At 41.6% G+C, this 22996-nt stretch overlaps 1 protein-coding gene across 1 annotated transcript in view; it reads right to left on the bottom strand.

Annotated features, from left to right (window-relative positions):
* col18a1a (collagen type XVIII alpha 1 chain a) overlaps positions 1-3643 on the bottom strand; it is a 35355-nt gene extending 31712 nt beyond the window's left edge. The window contains exon 1 of the mRNA XM_070914564.1: positions 3280-3643. Within this exon, the coding sequence (XP_070770665.1) occupies positions 3280-3643 (364 nt within the window). The remainder of the gene's footprint in view (positions 1-3279) is intronic.
* Between the last annotated feature and the right edge of the window lie 19353 nt (positions 3644-22996).

Genomic DNA, 22996 nt, shown 5'->3' with positions numbered 1-22996 from the left:
TCTAACAGGTGATACCCAACATGCACGCTTGGTGGTGAACCAGCTTCTGGAGAGCCGATAAAAACTGTCCTTGGGGTGTAAAGATGGCAGCAACAGCATACTTTTTGATTTGCCTAAGGTCAATTTTTTGAGCATTCCCAAACACGTATATGGAGCAGTTAAAAACTCCTTCGGCCTCACTTAACACTAGCGTCAAACAATAGAAGCTGTGTGAAGCTATGCAGTAAGCGTCAGAAAAGCTAAAACTAGGCTACACGTTTGTGTAATTTACAAGACAACATATGAGCCCTAAACACCCTGATTAGAAAACCACACCGCCTTGCACACCAACACACAGGAAGTTAAAACAATTCAAACAAACACAAATCTATTTGAGACCACATGTGTCACTTAGTCCTGGAACCAGAGACATCTTGTCCACTCATGTCTGTCAATGAAGCAAGCTGTCACAAAGATAGCGAAGCTGTAAAAAGACACAGTCTTGAACTCCCAGTGATCTGAACTGAGACCGGTGGGCAGGACAGTAGCCCAGTAAAAAGGAATGGGCTATAAAGCCGCTCACAATTTGCTCAAATAAACAGATTTTCTCATATTAGATTGTTTGATAAAGACCTAAGAATACAGGATGTTCTCACTCGAATCAGCACTGACTGGCAGCAATGAACATCTGAGTCATTTTCTCCATCATGTTTTAGGTCATCAGGGGCATGCACTGTACTTCCTGAAGAACACACTCAAATACACACTGGTCCTATTAATGTTTAGGATTATATCATCAACCAATTTATAAACTACAGTATAACTACTAGTTTTACTGGAATTTTGACATTATTGAATCTAAATACAGCAATTATAAGCACGACATGCAAGAGTTCATCAGCCACACAAGTGAATTAAACTACAATCTAGATTATGCTCATCACTCCAGATTAGATAGAATCAAGTGCCTTTAATGGTGATTCATTATTTTACCATAAAATATTCACTTGTTTAAATGTGTCCAGTAACTTTCCAGCTGTCATAAATACTTTTGCCTAGCCCCGTTGTACACACTGACATCCCACTGAAAACCATTGATGCAAACATGACAGCTTCCCATGCATGACAACCTAATCTGTCCATTCCTGGACAGACAAATGCACATCAAACTGCCTGCAAACCACTCGCTGTCAAAAGAGACATGCAATTCTACATGCCAAATTATCGACAGTATTTCATGCACAAATTGTTTACAGAAGATGGGCCTCTGTCTTATGCAATTTCAGATGTATTAAGGCTAAGAGAAAAAGAAAACTACAATTTCCTAAGTATTACAAAAAAAAAACTACAACCGTACCTGAAGCCGAAAAAAATAGTCATACATATGACATATATATGTGTATGTATGAAAAACACATTGACTAAAAAATAATTTGTACTTTATTCCATATAAATAATTATGTGTGGAAACAGAAGATGTTTTTTATGTGATTGTTTTTCCTGATGTTACTACAATCTGCATTTAGGAACTCTGTAGTTGAACTTGTATATACCCTTCGAATAAATAACTTACAGAGGAAATACACATCAGTGGGTTTGGTAATGAATCACAAACCCACTGAACTCTGTGTGCATGTGTGTGAGTGTGTGTGTGTGTGTGTGTGTTATAATGACCTCCAAGTAGTAAGTCACATGCAATCCAAAGGACAAGGGAAACACATACTGTACATGCAACACTGTAAAGAGTGCTGGCACCATGCTTGTTAGAACGTCCTTTAAACAACGCAATGAACAAACTTGAAGCATGCTTATTTTTCTTCTGAATTATTTTGCTGTATGGTAACCAAGGCATTGTTAATGTCTTTGATTTTGCTGATAGGGATGAATGTATTTTTTGGGGGGGGTGTATTGGGTAGTAGGTGGAAACACCAGACAAACTGGGGAGTAGGGACATTGAAAACTGGTTCAAAATGAATCACAAAACTAGGACTCATTTGAACCAGTGATTACCTTTCTGGTTACTAACTGACAAGCACTGATACCCATCATCCTCCTCGTCTGGTAGAGTGTGGCACTCCACAGGGAGGCGTCCCTCATCCAGGAGCGTCCAGCAACTGTCCAGCAAGACTTCGCAGAAACTCCGGCAAGGCAACACCGGCAGCGGGACCAGAGAGCCACACTTTGGTACCAAGAGAAGGCAGAAAAACCACTCCAAACTATGGTGGCAATGTGACTTCAACAGCCATGCCCATTCGTTAAGGAGTACCTGGACTTCCTCCACACTGCTCTGGTTGAGGTAATTGGGCACAACAAACCTTTCCCCAACCATGGAGGAGCAGAAAGGAAGAGCAGTATCTAGCAACAAGCATTGTGGGGATTCTATCACCTGTGCTGATTTAACTAATTCTGTGTGGCTTTCAGCTGTTGTCCATCTACCTACAGCTGTCTGGCTAATTGAGGTTGCTTGGCTAGGCTCTTGCTCACTTACTGATGTTTGAGTAGCATCTAAGATGTGACCAATTTGGCTGGTCACCACTTTCTGGCTAGTTGCTGATTCTTGACTAGGCACATGAGTAGCTGTGGGTATTAAGGTAGTGTCTGGTCTCTTGCTAGCTGTTTGTGGTTGGATAATTAACATTTCTTGGGTAGTAGTTGGTGTTTGGGTTGTATAAAGTGCCTGGCTAGCAAATGAAGCTTGTCTAGTCTGTAAGACTTGGTTAGGTAAAGCTTCCTGGCTAGCTGTTGATTCACCAGCTGGTAAATAAGTAACTTCCTCTAGTTGGTTGTCCTTAGTTACCTGGGTAGTGTCTACAGAGTTGGTGCCTAGAATTGGGGTTAGTAAATCTCCTGGGGTAGAGTTTTCATGAGAATACTTTGTGAAATTCAAGACATTAGCATCCCAGTTAGAGCTACCGTTGTGATATACATTTCCTCTTGTGATATTGGGGATTTCAACAGAAAAATCAAGATTTTGCTCTGATTTTGTGCTACCAAGATCATGGCCTTCATCTGTTCTGTTAAGAATGATCCCAGCGTTCTTTTGAAACTTCAATTTTAGTTCATTTGTTTGGGACACTACACTGCCTCCATTATCTAACCTCCTATGACCTTGTTGGTTTTCCTCAGAAAACCCCTGTGTTTCAAAGCCAGATCCCCAGCTAGTTTCAGCTCCTGTTGCAAATCCAGATTCAGACCAAAGACCTGACCCAGTGCCTGATGCCAATTCAGACTCAAGCCCAGATCCAAGTCCTGATTCATTTCCTGTAAACCTTAAAAGATCAGATCCTCCAGAACCCATACCCTTCAGTGAAGATGTGCCATTACCAGGTTTATGTATGCGTGACGAAATCCGTGCTGTTCCCTTTTCTGATGCACGTACATTCTCCGGTTCTGTTGTCAGTATTAGGGTGGTCAGTTGAGGAGCCTCAGTGGTCTCATCCCATGTCTGCACAACCTTTTGGATCCCATGTCTCTCATCAATGATCTCTGCTCCAACCCCTGCAATATTCTCTGATGGTGGATCTCCACTACCTGCTGGACTGCCAGACCCCTCATTGTCCAATGTTGGGGCCAAAGTTGTAGAGTCAGTCCAGGACCAGAACCAAGCATCAGAGTAGACCACCCATAGGGCCAACAAAAACAAAACTCCAAACTGGGTCCTCATCTTAGGCATAATATCAAGTTTTGACCACGTCCACCCACTAGATCAGAGTCCCAAGGTGAACTATGACATGTCCACACGGCCACTACACTCACACACACTTTCCAGCTCTGTCTCTACACACACTCCACTAGACAGAGAGGAAAAGTGAAGAGGAGTGCCTCATTCAAAAGAGTAAAGGGGGAGAGCAGGAGGAGGTGTGCTCCGCATTGGCTGCCCTGGCAATATTTCCTCTCCTAACTCCTCCTTCCTCCTCCTTCTCCTTTTGTCACAGCAGTGAAAAGCGATCTCTCCTGCTGACTGATACCTTAGAATTACAGCCTTTCCTTTCAGTGTACAATACTGATGCTTTCAGTATTTTACAGAGGAGGGCAATTTGTTCCCCTTGACTCGTTCTCTTTGTTAAAACATGATAATAAGACAACTACAGATCTAGCTATAAAAAACTGCAAACTGTGTGACACTGCAGAGGGAGCAACAGTTGTAGTCCTAAGTTCAGTTTTTAACAAAAATAACTGGATGCTATTTTGTGGGGATGGTTTGAAATATAAGTAGTTGTGCTGAATTCCCTTTAATGGATTAAATTGGTCCCATTACACTGCAATAATTTTAATAATACCAATTTTAAAGAAAAGTTGGTGTGACTTGTTTATATTGTGCATATATGATCAATATAAACAGTATCTATTTACAGTAATTGTATTATTTCATGGGATAATGGTAAAATGTATCTAAGCAACAAAATTCAAACCCATAAAATGTAAACTAAAGAAAGTTTTACAATTTGTCTTACATTTAGATCAAGACAATGTCAAATTCAAGGCATTACTTCATGCAAATTCATCAGCATATTTTCTTCCACTAGCTTGGACGTACCCTAAACCTCCCAGCATACATTGTCCCTTCTCTACATGGTGCCATTTATTATTCAGTCCAGTTAAGACCCCTGTTTTCAGTGCTCTGTGGTTACACAGTAATCCAGGCCTCACTTTCTTGTCCAGACTGGTTTCTCATACTGCCTATGTGATCAGTTGACAGAGACCCTCGACATCTGCTAATGGGAGCTTAGTGATAAAAGGAACAGGAGGTTTGTGCAAGTGTCTCTCCAATAGCACTGGGGTTTAAAATGAAGGCAAATATTTTGTGCATGTAACCTCAGTTGCTGATAGAAAGGAACTCGGGTCATTTGTGCTCAGCATGCCGCCATCCCTATAAAAGGTTCCAGACGCTTACGTTGAGATGCATAAATGTCTTGACACAAGCTTGACAACTTTATGTTGTAGCTCTCTGTCATGGCCTGGGGTCACTGATAATCCAACTGACCCCTGTCTGCAAGATTATATTTGTTTGGTCTAACATAGGGAGACAGACAAAAGAAAAAAGTGGACACTTCATCAACATTATTATGTATACAGCTGATACAAACTGCAAAGACTTGTTAACTTTGTCACCTATTAAAGAAAACATTACAGTATATCTCACTTGTTTATCACAAGGACAAGTTATTTTTGCACTTTTTGCTCTGAAGAAAATTTCAATGAAAGAAAAATATTGTGTGCAGTCATATGAAAAGCAGCTTCCTTTTGGGCAATCATGACTCTGGGACTTGTGATTGTCTTTATGCGGTGTCTGTCTGACTTTTATTTATAAGAACATTTGTTCCTTCAAGAAACAAAAAATAACTTTTAAATAACTTAAAAAGAGTGCTACTTCTAAGGAGGTCGTTGTAGTATGATTACAGTAAATGTACATTAGTTGACCCTCTGGGTGAGCAGGAATTAACACTCTAAACCAAATCAAAAAATAGACAGCAGTACAGCAGTTGCTTGAGTAAAAAATTAAGAATAACAACTTTCTGTGGGAAAATTGAATGAAATGAAACATTTTCAAGGTGACTTTCAAGCAATGATGTGCAAGAAAGTGACCATCACAGAATGTTTCAGGAAACATTAAAAGTGAACTCCTGATATTAGCAGAAATCAGCCACAAGCCAACTTGTCTGTATTCAGACAAATTCAGTGATCAAACCAATCTTAACTCAGTCTGTAAACCAAAAACACACAATGTTTATAGTAGGGACTTAGTTAATAACCCTAGGGTAGTAAACTCTGTCCTGTGATGGGTAATGATTAGCCTTAAGCATCAGCTATACCCCCCCTAATGGACTCTTATGGCCCATTGCATTATTGCATAGGTTATTTCAGATCAAAAGGAAAACACACTTTAACAGAAAATCAGAAAAGATTTTCACAAATCAGATAACTGTAACTTAATGACTTTCCATCTTCCCTTATCCCTTTCTGTTCTTTTAACTGCACGAGATGCTAAATCCTAATGACTCACAGAATCCAGGCAGAAAGAAGAAATTGTCTGAGACTCCAATCAGTGTTATTACTCCAAAGACGACAATGAATTAGCCTGAAGGTGTTTTTGTATGACAGTGAAAGATAAGAGATTTTACAGAGTTCGGAAATATTCATACACACTTGAGACATGGGAAACTTGCCAAAAGACTTGGGTGGCCAGGCATACACCCTGTCACCTTAGAACTAGGAAATGGTCTGCTTATTTGTAGAAAAACCTGACAAGGAAAAGGCTAAATTGCACTTAATGAAGGTAGTACACTTCATTCTTTTGGAGTTTTTTCAGCACAGGTAATCTGCACTCATCATACTATGAACATACCTTGAACTTTGCAAAAAAGCCTGTGTCCCTCTTTTCAACGTCCCTTTGATGTCTGCTGCTGCCCGTATAGAGTACAGGCTGTGAGAGTCCTAATGACAACACGGCCAGAAGATTTCCTGTTTTCAAGGGTGGCATTTGTAATTGGAACAGGTAATTACAGTAAGAGTGGTTGACAAGTTTGCACTGTACTGTACATCGAAGACAGAAGGGAGATTGAATAAAGGAATGCATCCCTCTATACTCCTCTGATGATGCATCTTTTTCTGGGGCAATCAAACTCACTCAGGTCAGATAAGCAGTCCTTTAAATATGTGTTACTTGGGAAAGTGCAAAAAAATGTGTCCTGGTGTTACTAACAATTAGAATTTTGTTGTCGTTTGACAGAAACAGTTTGTATTCTGGAGACTCCTGAGTCCTGCTGGTCACCTGCTGTCAAACTGCTGCCTGCTGACAGAGGACCATAACCTCAGCAGGGATCTCTGTCAGTAATCTACAAATACTGTATCTCTACTCTCTTCCTGTAAGAAAAGAAAAGCCTTCATTGCACGACTATGTAGATATTGCAAAGTGGTATTCCTTATACACTTCTGTGATGTCTGTGACCTGTGAAATCCTGAGATGTTTGAGCAGCGGATGGACTGAAATTCCAGGCCTCCCCAGTGTCTGTCCTCACAATACACAGACAAAAGCGTGAAACCTAAGACCAGCAATGAGTCTGAGGGCTGAGACCATCAATGGGAGGATGAATGATCGGCTAATTACAACACCAACAAAACCTCCTGAACATAATCCATGAGGGTCCAAAGGTGTCCAATTATCTGTCAATGCACAGCAGTATTTTATGTCATACTGACATTGGCTGGCTGTCATTCAGATATCGGATTTCATACGCAGAGCGCCAATTTCATCGGTGCTAAATATAGCTTTGTGAATAATTTAAGAATACAAGGGCATTTGAATGCAACACAATCCTACACAATTTGCACTGGAAAGAGGGAAAGCATATGTTTCAATTGCGATTTACAAGTAAACCTTGTACTGATGTTCTGCTGCAAGGCGACACTACACAGATAGTCATTTTGACCTGAAGTGTAACTGCTGTGCAAACAGAGAGGCATAAAACTAGACGCACGTTACGACCCAGGTTGACGATACAAAAACGTGAGGGTCTATTCTCTGTAGCCCTTGAAGCAGCTAGAGGGCCTTTTGGCAACCCCCCCCCTGCATCTTCACTGATGTTATTTCAGCAAGTGGGGGTCATTGACCTCTTGCTGTGAGTCATAGTGTAGTCACCGTCTCTGTGGTTAGACAATTAAGCTCCCAGGCACTCAGAGCTGGACATTTTAAATGACACACACACAAATTAGGATATCTAATCTCGGACGAGTCCTCATATGGTTGAAATACATGTTCAGACACACATACACACCAATAAACTTGAGTCACACAGCATGTCACAGCCGAGCAGCAGTGTAAACAGTAAGACGCACACAGACAGGAACTCTAGTGAACATATGGCTAAAACACACAAACACACACATGACTCCCCTGCCTGAGCTGCAGCCGTACAGCATGTCACAGCTGAGACATCTCAATTTGAATCAACTGCAGAAATAAAAACACACGAGGAAATGCCTGAAATACCGTCATCTGATAATCTCCAACACTGCGCATCCACCCTCTCTACATGCCGCATTTTCCTGCTGGCAAAAAAACAACAACTTCTCTCATCTGACCCCGTATCCCTTAGCAACAGTTTGCAACTGAGCGGTGAATCACTGGACAGTAAAGGGACTATTCAATGGCTGAAAACAGAGTGTGCAATTTGTGGTCATGTACCCTTGTTGTTCCAGTCTCATGGAAATTAGTGTAATGTACTGTGTGTCTCAGAATGTGAATACCAGAGAGTAAGAAAGTCACACACTGATCCAGTGCTGAGAATGGAGGATAAACATGCATCAGTGTCAGACTCAGAAAACAACATGTGAGCCCTACATATCAGCAGTGTACATGCATAAGATTAAACTTAATTCAACTTGGCAGCTGCAGATTGTGGTCTGTAACATATATAGTGCATCTATACTGCCACACTACACAGGACAAATCCCACGTCTGAATGAAAGACCCTAATTCAAATGACATCTCCTCTCACATCTCTAAGATCTCCAACCAGTGAATGTGTCTCACTGGCTGTGTGAGACACATTCACCAGAGAAGGAGAGGTGGGGGGTTGGCCAAAACAGAATGGAGGTCAGGAGGTCACAGCTATCAGATTAGGAGGCAAAGGGGTCCTGTTTCCCACAAATAGAGACTTATCAGTCCTGGAGTGGCCCGCAGGAGTGAGGAACCTTGCCTGCAGTGCAAGTGCCTCTCATTCAGACATGATGACTATTGTAAACCCAAACTGTTTAACCTTCTTAACTTCATTGTCCATGGAAGAGCTTCAGACTAGCTAAACATTTAGAAAAGGCTGACTACAACACTAGGACAAACAACACAAAGGGCTGCTTTGGTGTGGGCACGGAAAGAAGAAACATGAATCTGGGACTCCTCTAAAGTTTTACACTCCTTTGATGCAAGATCATGGAAACACTCTCCATCCTGATGCTGTAATCTATGTTGTTTCTGTCATTCTCTACCAGTGACAAGTGGCAAGAGTGACAGAACTTGTCTCACAAAAATCTCTACAAACCTAAACTTAAAAGAAAGTGAGTTTGAAAACCAGACACCTCATCACAAAGTGAGCACTGAGTCGTCAGTACAGTCCTATCAAATCCCAGCAGATGCTGACTATAGGGGCAACTTTTTGCTGAAAAGCACTAAAAACTACTGATCGCTTTAGAGACAGCTAGGCTGCATCTTTCAAGCGTTTCCACTGAGCAGTCCAGTATCGTGTAGAAAGAGACAGACAAGTCTAACTGAGCCCTGCAGGGTTCCTCGCAGTCCTGCTCAGGCAAGCAGAAACATCTTGGCTGTCGCTCTGAATAAGACACATTCCATAACAACAGGAGAATATGTAGCCTGTAGGGCCTATACAACAGTTACAGTATAGAAAAAGAGTAGAGGGTGTAGTGTATATGGGAAAGAGGGGAGGCACCCATCTTTAATGCATTGAAGAAACACTATTATCCAGCAGGGCAGATCAAAGCTGGACTGTTGTTCCTTACACAAACTGTACCCTGGGAATATGACAACTATATGTTCCACTTAGTTTGAAACACCATGAAATTCCCTGATGACTGATTGGTTCCTTTGTTGATCCTTTGGCTTGAGATTAAATCAAACCCTGTGAAACATGTATGTTTTGGGATCTGCTACCCATGAAACAGCAACAAAGAGAGTCAAATTCTTCACATCATCATTTACATTTCAGGCAAAGACGGCCACCTGAATATTCCACTGAATTATCGCATTAGGAGTTACACGACGAGGTGTAATGCAGGAAATGACCAAAGAATTCAAAACCAACTGCCTTGCGGTCATCCTTAAAATATTTCCCACTCCAAAAGGACTACTTAGAGAGTTCTTGTACCTGTAATGACTCCACTAATTAGTGCACTGTCAAGTCAGAGCATCCGGAAATGTCTGTACTGTAATTGGCCCACAATGCCTGGGAGGTGTTATCTCAACTAATGACAGACACAGTATTGATTCCTCTGCCTGAAACAAAACTTAGATGTTTTGTGAGAGTTTACAGACAATCATGGTATTATTGCTGTCTATTAAAGGTGGTAGCGGGTGTTTTTTAGTAATGTTGGAGAGGAGGAACGTTTCCACTGTTCTGCAGAGCCCTTAGGACACACAATCTTTACATACTAAGCAGAGGACCATGGCTGCATCACAAATAACTGGCAGCAGCTCAGGAAAATCTGATTGAGCCAGTATCACTTCACATCCCACAGCATAGAGGTGTAGCTGTGGGGAAATAGCTCCCTCTACTGTCCACAAGGTGAGCCACCACGAGGTGCAGGAAAAGAGCCGTAATCACACAGCCTTGCCTCAGTTGTCTATTAAAAACGGATCAACATTACATTTAAACATACGTTTAAAATGCAACCAGTTCTTTACGCTTTTTCCTCCCATGGAGCTGCCCAGTACAAACAGTTCACTCTAGTACACATGGCTGTGTTGTGTCATGGGAAATAAGATGTTAACAGATATTACGAGTTCACAGTGATCTGTAAAATGAACTGCTCTTTGACATGCTGTCCCACATCCTTGCTGCTGCAGACCGCAGCGAATGACAAAAAGCAAACTTTACTTGACAGGCGGTGCTCCCCGAACAAAGACACACCTGTGGAAAACCAAACACAATGTCCATGCCTGTCAACAGCAAACAGCACCTCATGGCAGATAAGGCTGAGGAAAAAAACATATCATATTCTTTAAAAAGCTCTGAAAAGTGTATGCGTACAGTTGTTCGCTTGTGCATGACTGTATGCAGTTGGAGGATAAGAGGGAGTGACAGTATTACACTCAATCCCTGTTTAATATGAAGCTCACTAAGATAATACTCTCATTACAAGCTGTTTATTTTCATCAGCTGCATCGATGTGGTGGCCAAGCCTCCGGCAGAGCTCTCAACACAGTGCAGGTGTGTTGATGTCACAGCACAAAGAAAAAACCCACAAACGTGTAATCACAATTATTATGTTTCCTGAATGATGGGCTCCGACGATTAAGTCCTTAAAGGTGTCGGTTCTTTGACATTTAATGGCACATGAGATGACTTGCAAGAAGACGTACGGGCAGATTATAGAATTATCGCCACTGCCAAAGTAAACCTCTTTTTCACTCAGGCAAGTAACTCAAAACAGATTTTCATTTTTGTGCCAAAAATACCCAGAATATCTACGTCATCTCCACGTACCTATCAAAGGCATGGGGAAGCATTTCTGCCAGTTCGCTGGTGCTGTTCACTGTCTCATCAGCAGAGGGAGACTAAATCACTGTGAGGTTTATGATGGGGTTCAATGGGACGCTGACCTCATTACAGTCCAAAGCACTGAGGTCACAGGGGCGTCATTAGCATGCACACACACGCAGAGCACACACAAATATGAGAGACAGGTGGGGCAGACGAGCAGGATGACAAACACCTTCCAGGTCGTCATGGGAGACAGAGCCTAAATATTTAGTTACACTAACCTGCAGCAAAGTGCCATGTTGCAGACACAGGTTCCGGCTACCTCTACCTCTATAGTCACTATACATGGTACTTTATATTTCTAAGTAATGGTATTTTTATGTTATAATATTATTATTATTATTATTATATATTTATTTTATAATGCCCATTTTAACTTATGTATTGTGCATTTACCACATTATAGAGAAAACAACAAAGTCATATGCCAATATCAAGAATTAAATTAACTGTTTTTTATTACAAACCTGAAAAAAGATCAATATCATGCTGACAAAAATGTGTAAAAGTACATTCAAATCCATCAAAAACAGAGAGAGCCCAGCATGTGGCAGTAAGCTCCACCAAGACTTCTTATCAATCATTGGACAACATCTGCAACTTATTTGCACTTATTGTTTTTAACAAACCTTGAATTTGTATTTTTGTTTTCTTTATTTTTTTTCTTCATGTGCTTCTAAGAGTAAATTCTGTTTTCCAAGGACGGCCTTGGGTGAACTTGAAGTGAAGGGTCATCCCACTCTGACAAATCATTTACCTGCTTTCTAGACCTGAAAAGAATGGAGAGGGACTCTCCCACACCTGGAATCCAGACACTGCAGGTCTAATATAGGCAGGGTTAGAGGGTCACAGAGTTGAAAATGTCCCATTCAGGTTAGCTACATATTTACTACAGAATATCTGGCTCTGATGACTCGCACAAAGACATGGATATAACGACATTCCAACCATGAACATTTGGGGAAGGAGAAAAGACATTAGATACGGTATTATTAGTGATTGGTGTGTTAAAAAACGAATCTCATTTGAAAAGTTTCAATAGGGTTTTTCTTTTTCTTCTTTGTGGTGGAGAACAGGGCCATTAACCGGCACCAGGTGGCTACAGGTCAGAGAATTGGGCTCTTTGGCTGGAGGGGTACGAGTTTGACGCCCGAGACCAGCTGGGAAAATCTGGACTGGAGGAATAAATGAGTGACAGTGTCATCATCTCCTTTGATGAACTGGTATGAAGATGTCCTTAAGCAAGGCACTAAACGCCCAATTGGAGGTGCTGCCTGGCTAATGATAAATGACTGCAAGGGTCGTTTCCAGGTTGTGAGTAGTTCAACCACTTGGCTCTACTTTAGTTTCATTTAGGTTTTTAACTTTTATGTATTCCTGTATTGAATGTCTTTCACAATCTACAACCATTCAGCAAATCCCAGTTGTGTGCAGACACACAAATTGAATGATGCTACATAAATGGCATAAATGTTCCGGCTGGTCTGATGCAGCCTTTTAACATTTCCGAGCGCCACCAAATTGGCAGGAAACCAGTTCATATCACATTTTTTCCATTGGTAAGCACTTGTTGAGGTGAGTCTGGAGGGGGAGAGGTTAGGAGAGGAATTGCACATACCAGCTGTTTCCCCATGACTGCCTACCAGGACAGTGCACGGCAAGTCTGAACTTTACCTTCTTCAGACATCTGACACACATGAAAGAGGCCAAGGGGTCCAATTTGGGGCCAAATGCCGAGCCGTATTTTGACACCTCATAAAAAATGTCAGATTCCAACCAAAGCCATGTTTAAGAAAATCCACTAAACATAAATGCTGCCAAACTAAACAGCAGAAACTTTTAAACCACTGGCTGAGGATCAGAAGGTAAATAACTCCAGGATCTGCAATACCAGCTCATCACCAATCAAAGGGAAATCCTGATGGTTGCCACCTGATCGGCTAACAGCATTGTGTTTGGGGAAGGGTTGGCCAGCTGGTGATGACAACGCTGTCATTCCCACTTCCCACAGAGATGAAACAACGTGGAGATCGGAAGTCCGGCATTAAGAGCGTTGACTTTGGGGATTAGCATCCATAACCGGATGGGCAGAAAAAGAACAAATGATCCAGATACTTCTTTGAGAGGCATCTGTAAGAGTCTGCGGGGAAATGGAAAACAGAACTGACATCCTTTCAATAATCCTTTGACCTTTTTGTTTTCTCTCAAAAATGCCTGTGTCTGTTCCTCTGTGACGTGTGTGCTAATATATACACTGTGTTTGTCCCCTGAGGATTCGTTAGTGCACATGTTTATTTTTGTGTGGGTGGTTGTTGTTTTTATTATTATCCTTTCCCGGATGAGAACAGGCACAATGAATGTGGGTTATGAGAATTTCTGTGTACAGTTAATCTCAGAAAAATGGTGCGCAGCAAGAACACCAAGACAAACCAAAAGAAAAAGGCAACTAAACTCAGCATTCAGACTATGCAACCTTCGATGAAGGGTAATACTTAATTTATGTAACAATCAGAAAAGGCTTAGAGACTCGAAATACTGATTGAAGTAGCACAAATCTCAAACAGATTTTAGTTATGGAGTGCTGTGTCTACCTTTCATCTTTGCCCAGGTTGCAGCCTTTAATCATCATTGTAGCAGGAAATTGGATCTTCATAGCATGGGGAACAGGGCTGTTGAAAGTGCCAGATTCTTTAAAGGTAAATTAAGCAAGATGTGTGACTAAAAGCACCCTCCATGTCAAAAAAATAAACCCTTTCGTGAATAGGAGAAAGATTGGGTGTTTGTTTGGGCTCGCTTTGTTCAATACAGCATGAAAGGCACAATAACCACAAAAATCTCATTATTGTGGCCAGGTTCTCTTTTATGTGGGATTTGACTTTTGTGATGATTCTTCTCAAAATGGATAATTTTTCCATCTACTCACATTATTTGCAAATTTCCTGCCACACACATGGACACTCCTTGGCTGTTTTTTTAACAGCGACCTCTTTAATGTTTCCCGCCAGTGTAATAAAACATGCATGGCAGACAGGATGGTAGACTTGGCTTCAGAACAAACCCACCATCACCACTTTGCCAGGAATGGACTGAGACAGTGATGCACTGAGACATGAATTTACAGGAGTGTTTCTTTTTTAATTCCTTAATTCCACAAGTGATCTGACGCATCACTTGTGCCTATTTATATTCATATACACTACAAGAGCCATTTGTAAAACTGGCTTATGTGTAACATATACACACACGTGCTGTCAAAGTCCGACTACTACCGCTATCCAGAGTAAAACAGGCTTATCTGTAAAGCTCGTGATAACGTTAAAAGCCAATTCATGTGTCACGGATAGTGCAGAACAATCAAAACAAAGCGTTTCGGAATCATCAAAGTCTCAGACTGTGTTTATTTCCGCTCACTGACTCATGCTAAAATAAAACTGCTCTGTTGTTAGAGAGCATGAGTCAGGATAAGCAGAAGTAAATCGGAAATTTCTCCTACTTACTAACAGATGGAGGGGAAATCCAGACGTATCACCCCGGTGTTATTGACTGGCCTTTCGTGCGAGAAGGATTTACAAACATTTATATCCTTACAAACATTTATGCTATGTTCACGAGGGCGCTAGACAACATACATTATCTGTTCAATCTGTTCAGCTTCATGGATAGAGAAGATTTGGAGACATGGAACAATGATTTTATCCTGGAGGAGGCTTCCAATCTATAAAAGATAATGACATTTCATCTGTACATAGCTGCACAGTTGTTGTGCTGGGTGGGAACCACCCAGGTGGTAGTTGTAGCTAACAAAGAATAAAAGCACAGAAGACTATGTCTGGTGGCTCTGTGTTAAGGTGTGTCTGTGCACTTGCACCGATAGTCAGGGAGTCCAGTTGATGCTAAAGGAGCAGAAATTAAGTCTTTTATAAATCATTGGGTAATTACAGCAATGTCAACTAGGCCATTTCCTTAATCCCAAAATGAGTGAAGCATGTGTCTGTGGCCGTGAGAGGAGAATTCTTCAGTGACCCTGCCAACGAAAGGGGGTCATTTCCAGAGGCTTTACTCAGCCGACCAAGCATCAAGCCTCAATTGGTCTATTACAACAAAATGAATGTAAAGTAAATGGGTTTCGTGTGCAAAGTGCAAAGCATCATCGCCATATCATACTGAAATTATAATTATTCATTAGGCTTCACACACCTGCTCATTTAACATACTGTGTGTTTGAGATGGAACAGGGACAGTGATCAAACATTTTCAACCTAGATTATACTTTGTTATAATGGAATTATAAATTGCAATATTCTAGTATTATTGTAAATCTATATTATATTGTAGCTATACTTAGGTGTCCATTTTTTTTCCATAGACAGGGAAAACGGTTATTACCAAAATACTTGCTGAACCTAAACTGTAACACTGGCACGTTGTAGATCACAAAATTATCATACTGAAATGATTCCATTGGTGGTCTTAAAATTTACCAGTCAAAGAATTAATAGTCCATAAAATAGAGCAGATTTATTATCAGATTTCTGAATGTGCACACACACACACCACACACGCACCTCCTAATGACCTTCGCAGGGTCCTGTGTAATAATCGAGATGGCAGTTGTGCATTTAAGCCATATTCCTTCGAGATAAAAACAACAAAGGTCGTTTAACAACACTCACCGCTGTTCTCGAATGTAATGCTGCATGAGAGCCACAGACTGGGGGGACTCTCTTTAGGGAAATATTTCAGAAACACATGCAATGGCAAGAGGTTCAGTGCAGAGTCCTGAGGTGCACAAAGTATTCACCATACATATTCAAAAGCATAGCCAACGCACGTACATGTTCCAAAAAGAGGGATATCAAAGGGAATTGTCCTCTTAGTTCAGCAGATCTGTTCTAAAGAGCAAGTTGTGGAGGAAGAACTGGGATAAATAAGAGGAAATTCGGTGGCTTTGCATGCTCAGTGGAACTTCATCTCCATAATCCACTGTAAGCAAAGAAACTGTTTGCAGATGAAAGCCCTCATGCAAGACAAGACAATACAAGCATGCAAAGGCAGTGGTAAGAAAACCCCACAATACTGCTGACTTTATCAGAGTACAGCAGACTATCCGAAGCCACAGACCTCAGGGGAACGGATGAGGACAACAGCTAAATGTGCTCTCAGCTCCTCCAGAGCAGTGAGCTGGTGTACTATCAATTCTGGCATTTTCATTCAACTTTCAATTTTGGGCAACTTAAAGACGCCAAGAACAATGTTAAAGAAAAATCCCTCTGTGATTTGTGTATTTTTGTGTATGCATTTTGATTCAAATTCAAATCACAGTTTCATATTATTTCTGTCCCTCTCATTTGTGTGTTTTATTTTTTCAACTAATGCCGTAGCCTCCATTTCCTTTAGTTTTATAGGACTCACCTTCCCTTGACCACACCCCAGTCGAGCCAGCAGACAAAACAAAGCCACCACAAGCCACTATTGTGAGCTTCAGGCTTCCTGTTCTATATCTGAATGGTTATGGTTGACCATTTAGACCCTCCATTTTAGAAAAACTTGTGAAATAACAGGGAAAAGGTGGTAGTGAAAGTGGTGTTAAACGGGATCCTCCAGAAATTTAGTAATGTACTTTCATAAAGTCGGCGGACCCACGGGAGAAAAAAAATAATGGTAAAAATCTATGTTGCAGAGGCTGAGATATCCTGACTTTCAGCACCTATATTGTGGGTCAATCTTCAAAAACACAATTTGATAGCATCTTTCATTAGACCCTCAAAAATACCCACATCTTTCAAACTCCATGTCCACAGTTTGTGACACAGGCTTTCTGTTTGTAGTCATGTTAAGACATCATCGAGGTTATTTTCTCAAACTTGATGATGTTTTCACAGGCTAACAAGCACTAACCATGACTAATAAATGTAATGTTAAGTGCTCCTTTAACTGTAAGTGAGTGTGGCCACTGTGTATAAACTCAAGAGACACTGTAAAGATTTGATACCAAGAAAGGACGGCATTGTTTAGATGCTGAGTCAAAGCTGTGTAAACATTCAAGAAAAATGGCCCGATTCTATGATTTTAAAGAAGCAAATAAATAAATCAGTGGGGACTGGACTGAATCAAACGACAAACTGAGAGAGACAGACCATCTCTGAACAACAAAGGTCTTTCTGCAATGTCCATCTTCTCATTCTTCAGTCACAGCCCTAAACAGCCCCCCACCCCCAGCTCCGAACCCCAAAGTGAAAACATTCCTACTTAAATTATCCCATAAGAACAAAAGAGCCTCTCTACAAAAAAGGAGACAAAAGAGGAAAAAAAGCATTCCAATCATGTTGGTTCAGGCTTTGCAATACCAAAATACTGCATGTGAAAGAGGAACGGCAGGCAGGCGCACCAAAAGTATCGCCCCAGGGCTGTGGTTTTGTGTGGTCAGTAGGAGAGGGAGGGGTTTTCTACCACCTACACCCTCCTGGAAACAAGACAGTCTGACTCAGCTTGATTGTCGGCCAAATACATCTGTTTGCAAGTGTGCTTGATTTCTTTGACATATATGGCAATCTGGGAAACAGTGGCACATCAACAGTGTTACAGTCAATGCTACAGCCTTTTGTACCACAGCACATCCCTCAAAGCCCTAATATATTCTAAAAAACGAAGGCCCTGAGTCGTAAGATGAGAATATTAGGAGGCATTAGTCACCGAGTCACCGCAAACGCCTCTCATGTTCTTTAAGAAGGAAAAACTGCTGCAAATAATGGATCTTTACTCTGCAGCGCAAAACTCACAAGCGGGGGAGTCGCAGAATCAAGTGTCAGTGATCGGTAAAGCATGTCTCAATGATTTCCGAGGGATTTGGGGAGAGGGAAAAAGATGGAGGTGTTTTCAAAACCACATGTGATTTACTTCACATCCGTAACACTTTCATGAAGCATGAGGAAAAACACAGCTGACAGTGTGGGAGGAGAGAGAGACAGAAAGAGAGAGGTTGTGACAGAATGTGTCGTCTCCCAGATATATAACACTGCAACTGGATTACTATGGGCCTCAATCATTTAAACAGATGTACAGGGACTTCCTTCATCATTTCTTTACATTAGTCATGTCGCTGAATGGCTACAGATGGCTGCAAGAACTTGGTGCTTCAGGGTGTTCACATTCTTACTGGGTGAACAGACTCATGGCCCTTTAGTTCCCCAATTTTAGGACGATTCAACAGGACAATGATACCAAACATACAGACTAGCAAAGTCTTTTTTTTATAGCCGAACAGTGAACAGTCCTCAGCTGGCCTCAACTGGCCAAGGTCAATCACCTGACCCCAAGCCAACTGAGCATGTGTTTTATTTACTAAAGACCAGATGGAAAGCAAAAAGCCCCTGAAACATTTCCACAAGAGGTGAAGCTGGCTGCAGTCGAGGCCTGGCAGAGGATCAAGCTTTAAACACAGTTTATGTAAACAAGGCTAAGAATCTGGCCAAGCATTTGATGCCAACTTTCAATACTTGACTGTTCCTAATATCTGGTGCTCAAGGACGACTAAACATACGGTAAAAGTGGACAAAACAAAACAAATAAAACAGGACCAGAAACTTACAAGGCAGCAGTGAAAAAACAGGAAGAGTCCTAAAGGATTGTATCATCCAGACACAATGCTCCCTTTTAAAGTCTGGGCGGGGTGTACCAGTCTGTCCATCTGAGTACCTGCTCTCTTTACTTGTCCCTCTCTCTGTCCCTCGCAGGTTAACTTTTATGGCCTGGTCCTAAGAGAAATGGAATGGGTGTGGAGGACACTTAAATGTACACAGGCTGTCCTTGTAGACAAAAGACAAGATGGGAAGGGTACGTCCTTTCATCCCTCGACATCAAAGATTTGACAGAACTGAGAGGTCAAACCCAGAGCCAGTACAGAGTAGTACAGAGCTGAGCTGAACCACTGACACATTCCAGCACTCTCACACACATCAGTGTCGTTCAGCAGCAGAAAACTGCCACTGCTGCTACAGAGAAAGAAAAACAGGGCACATTATGGCCTGTTGTCTTTGTGCTGTGGTTGACATCATGCACTCTGTCATTGTTTGCAACTCCATTGTCCTATTTTGTCTTTCTACTGTCATAACTTTCTTTTCTGTTCTTGTAGTTGCCATGAAATGTGGTACAGCTACCCATGGTGTCCAGAGGATGAATCCTACCCTGTCTCTTCCTCTAGTGCCAGCATGAGGTTGACATTTGTGGTCTTTGGTGAAATATCTCTGGAACTATTGGACGGATTGCCATGAAATTTTGTTCACACAGTCATGTCCCCCTCAGGATGAATTATAATCACTCTGGTGATCCCCTGACTTTTCCTCTAGTGCCTTCATCTGGCCAAAATGTCCAATACTGGTTTATGACAAAACTTCTGTAAAACTAATGGCATTCCCATCATCCTCTGCTGTATAGTGTGTAATGCTAATTAGCTAATGTTAGCATGTTAACACGCTAAATTGAGATGGTGAACATGGTAAACATTACCTGCTAAACGTCATCATGATTTTGAGCATGTTAGCATTTAGCTCAACCTCTGTGCCTAAGTATAGCCTCTCAGTGGTGCTAGTGTGGCCTTGGTCTTGTGTCCTAATGTTAATGGGTCATCAGTAGTTATAACAAAAGTTGCCCCAAACACTTTCAGAACACGTTTTTGTTCGGTCTTAGTCCAACCGTCCATTAATGTCACATGACTGGCATTTTTTTCTTCAAATCTTTATGTTTCATGTCTACTTCACTTTGGTGCAACATATCCTTGCAAAAAAAACTGCACAATGAAGGCCTATTTACTCTCAGATCTGTGTCACCAGAGGGAAAGAAGTCAGACTGGGACACTGGGAAGTCGAAAGGGCGGGGAGGGGGCTAGATCTCAGAGTCCTGTAGTGTTTCACTTGGATGGTGGGAGAAGTAAGTAAGAATACATGGCTATTGTCTGCTCTGAGGCATTCCCCACAAGCTGTGACTATTCACCAAGGCGACTTCACACTGTGTGTGTGTGTGTGTGTGTGTGTGTGCGAGGCAGAGAAAGCATGCTGACCCCTCACTTCGACTTTAGCCACTGCCCCATTTGGACTCAGTGAGGGGGAGCAGAGATAAAATGAAGTCAGGACTTAGAGATGGGGTGAGGGTGGGGTAAGGGACCATTTTGTTGTGAGTGACAGAAATCCTTAACCTAACGAACACACACACACCAGAATTTGGAGCTACACACACGCGAAGCAAAGCCATGGCATTTCTGGCAGTGGAGGAAGGTGAACTCCAGTTGGGAGGAGGAGGAGGTGTGTGTGTGTGTGTGTGTGTGTGTGTGTGTGTGTGTGTGTGTGTGTGTGTGTGTGGCCTCGTTTTCTTCTTTCTGACAAACAATGCACCATTCAACTGGAGAATAAATACAACAAAAGCTACAAAAGGTATGCCGCAGCAGCTACAAATTGTTACAGGAAGGACATTCAGAGGCTGAGTTTCATAATAATAAAATATTATAATAAATAATAAATTATTGAATAGATTCTGTCAAACGCTTTATGAAGCAGCAGGGTGAGTTGTATTACTTCTTTGTTTCTATTTTTTCCTTGTTTCAAGCTTTTACTACAAAGTGCTGGATGAAAATAACTGGCCAGAATAGCCCAAGATGAGTGCAAACACATTTCCAACCTCCTGCCAGAAAAACAGAAGCATGATCCCGTCACAATAAAAGTCTAGGAAACTATCTTTCATGGCTTGTTAGTGTCTGATGAGCGTTCATAAGCATTTAATAACCCCTGGGATGGCTCTGGGCTTCCACTCAGTTGTATGACGCCTTGTGCCTTCAGTGGATCAACATTCATGTTTTGGGTTTTTATTTGGAAGGAAATCACGCAGCTCTCTGCTTTCACTGAAATAACACTTTGAGCATTTAATTGGCAGGAACAGTAGGTGAAAAGTTTTGGCTCTGCCATTTTAACCTGCAAAAGGTACTTTTCTGCCTCCTCGACTTAATAACGAAGCCAATCTTACAACTATGCCGCTTTTGAGCCCAGATCAGACCTATTAGGTAACGCTGCAGTAACCTAATAGTGCTGCTTGGCTGTATGGGCTGAGCGGCGGTATGCGCGGCCGGAATGTGTCCAAATACCTGAGCGGTGGCAGGAGGAAAAAGGCGTATGGAAGGTAAGGAGCAGGAAGTGCAGGAAAATACACACCTCATGGGAGCCAACACGTCCTGATGGCTTTTTCTCCTGACACAGTTCAAACAGTATTGACAAAACATGGAGCCTGTTCAACACCCACAGACCCACCTTGTCCTACATCCTTTGATAAATCGTCTGCCATCAGCTCAGCTCTCCACTGAGTTTATCAAGGAGTAATTTGCTGCCAGTGTACTTTTCACCCCATTGTGAATTTCCAGTGATGTATTAAACTCTTGGAAAGTGGCCAGCCCCTTAAAGCAAGGCCCTGTGGACCCCTGCCCCACCACCCACGCACACAGACACATCTCACCAGCCCACTTTTTTTTTTGTCCTGGTCTGAGACACAGTCAGGAGCCTGAGGCAAGACTTGGGTTTTTGAAGGTGTGGAAGTGAGAAGGCTGATTTGCCCTCAGGGTAAGCATACTGACGTGGTGTTGGGGGTTAAAAAAAAAAAACATCCATCACTGCAGTGTTAAAACAGGGGACTCCTCATCACATGCTGCAACTTTACAGTAGATACTGAGAAAACATGCCTGAATGCTTCACTGATGCTCCCTTTGTGGTTTATTGCACAATATATCAACTTCAATTGGTCTTTATGATCAACACCAAGTAAATTCTCAGCTGGATCCTCCAGTAAAACGGCATTTACACACAATAACTGTTACGACAAAAAAAACATAAATTACATTAAATCGTCTTGCGGCTGTGGGGAGACTTTAAAAACATACAGTTGCAGATGACAAGCAGCAAAGCACTTCAGCATGCAAAAGTCTTTTAGTGGCTTTTATAAAGCTGTGAGCGAGTTGAAGCCTGTAAAAGGACAGAGGTGGGAAGTGTGCCTCTAAACTGACACTGCATCAGTTCTTGTTGTTCCTTGTGCTGGGTCCAAACCACTACAAACTGATCTAGGTCAATCCAATATCAGGTGTCGGAATTAGATTAGGCAAGCAGCCTTTTCGTCACAGTCCTATATTGTGAGGTTTAACAACCAATAATTACAAGAAATCGCAAGAGGTCTGAGGGTCACCCTCTGCCTTACTTACCTCCATGACAAGGTTTGAACTACATTGATGGGAGATGTAATAAGCAGCCCACAAGCTTGTTACATGGCTTTAACTTGGAGGGTTTGACCTCCGTTCTCCATCAAATATGATTCAACATATTATTAATACAGTTCTTGGTACTTTTTTTTCATAAATCATACTTTTTTATTTCAAAAAAGGTTTTTGAAAATGTAAACAAAAAAAGACTAGTCAGATAATCATATTAATAAGCCAACGCTAACACATCCTTTCCAAACTTGAACAAACAATTTCTATTTTCTATTTTCTTTTCTAAAAATGACATGAATAGCCAAATCTTGGCAATTGTGCTATCAGGTTAGAAGGCCAAGTAGGTCAAAATAATGATTATCCAGATTTGATACCATAAAGATTTTTGCCTAAAGGTTTGGCCTCAAGTAATACACTGCTTCCATTACTCACTTTTAACTGGCAGACTGCATTCAGTGACATGCAACACGGATTCTTTTCTGACTGCATATATGCAATACCTGGA

The sequence above is a fragment of the Enoplosus armatus genome, chromosome 11, assembly GCF_043641665.1.
Source record: "Enoplosus armatus isolate fEnoArm2 chromosome 11, fEnoArm2.hap1, whole genome shotgun sequence".
Taxonomy (NCBI): Eukaryota; Metazoa; Chordata; class Actinopteri; order Centrarchiformes; family Enoplosidae; genus Enoplosus; species Enoplosus armatus.
The sequence above is the reverse complement of the archived record's forward strand: the minus strand, read 5'-3'. Positions and strand labels throughout refer to the sequence as shown.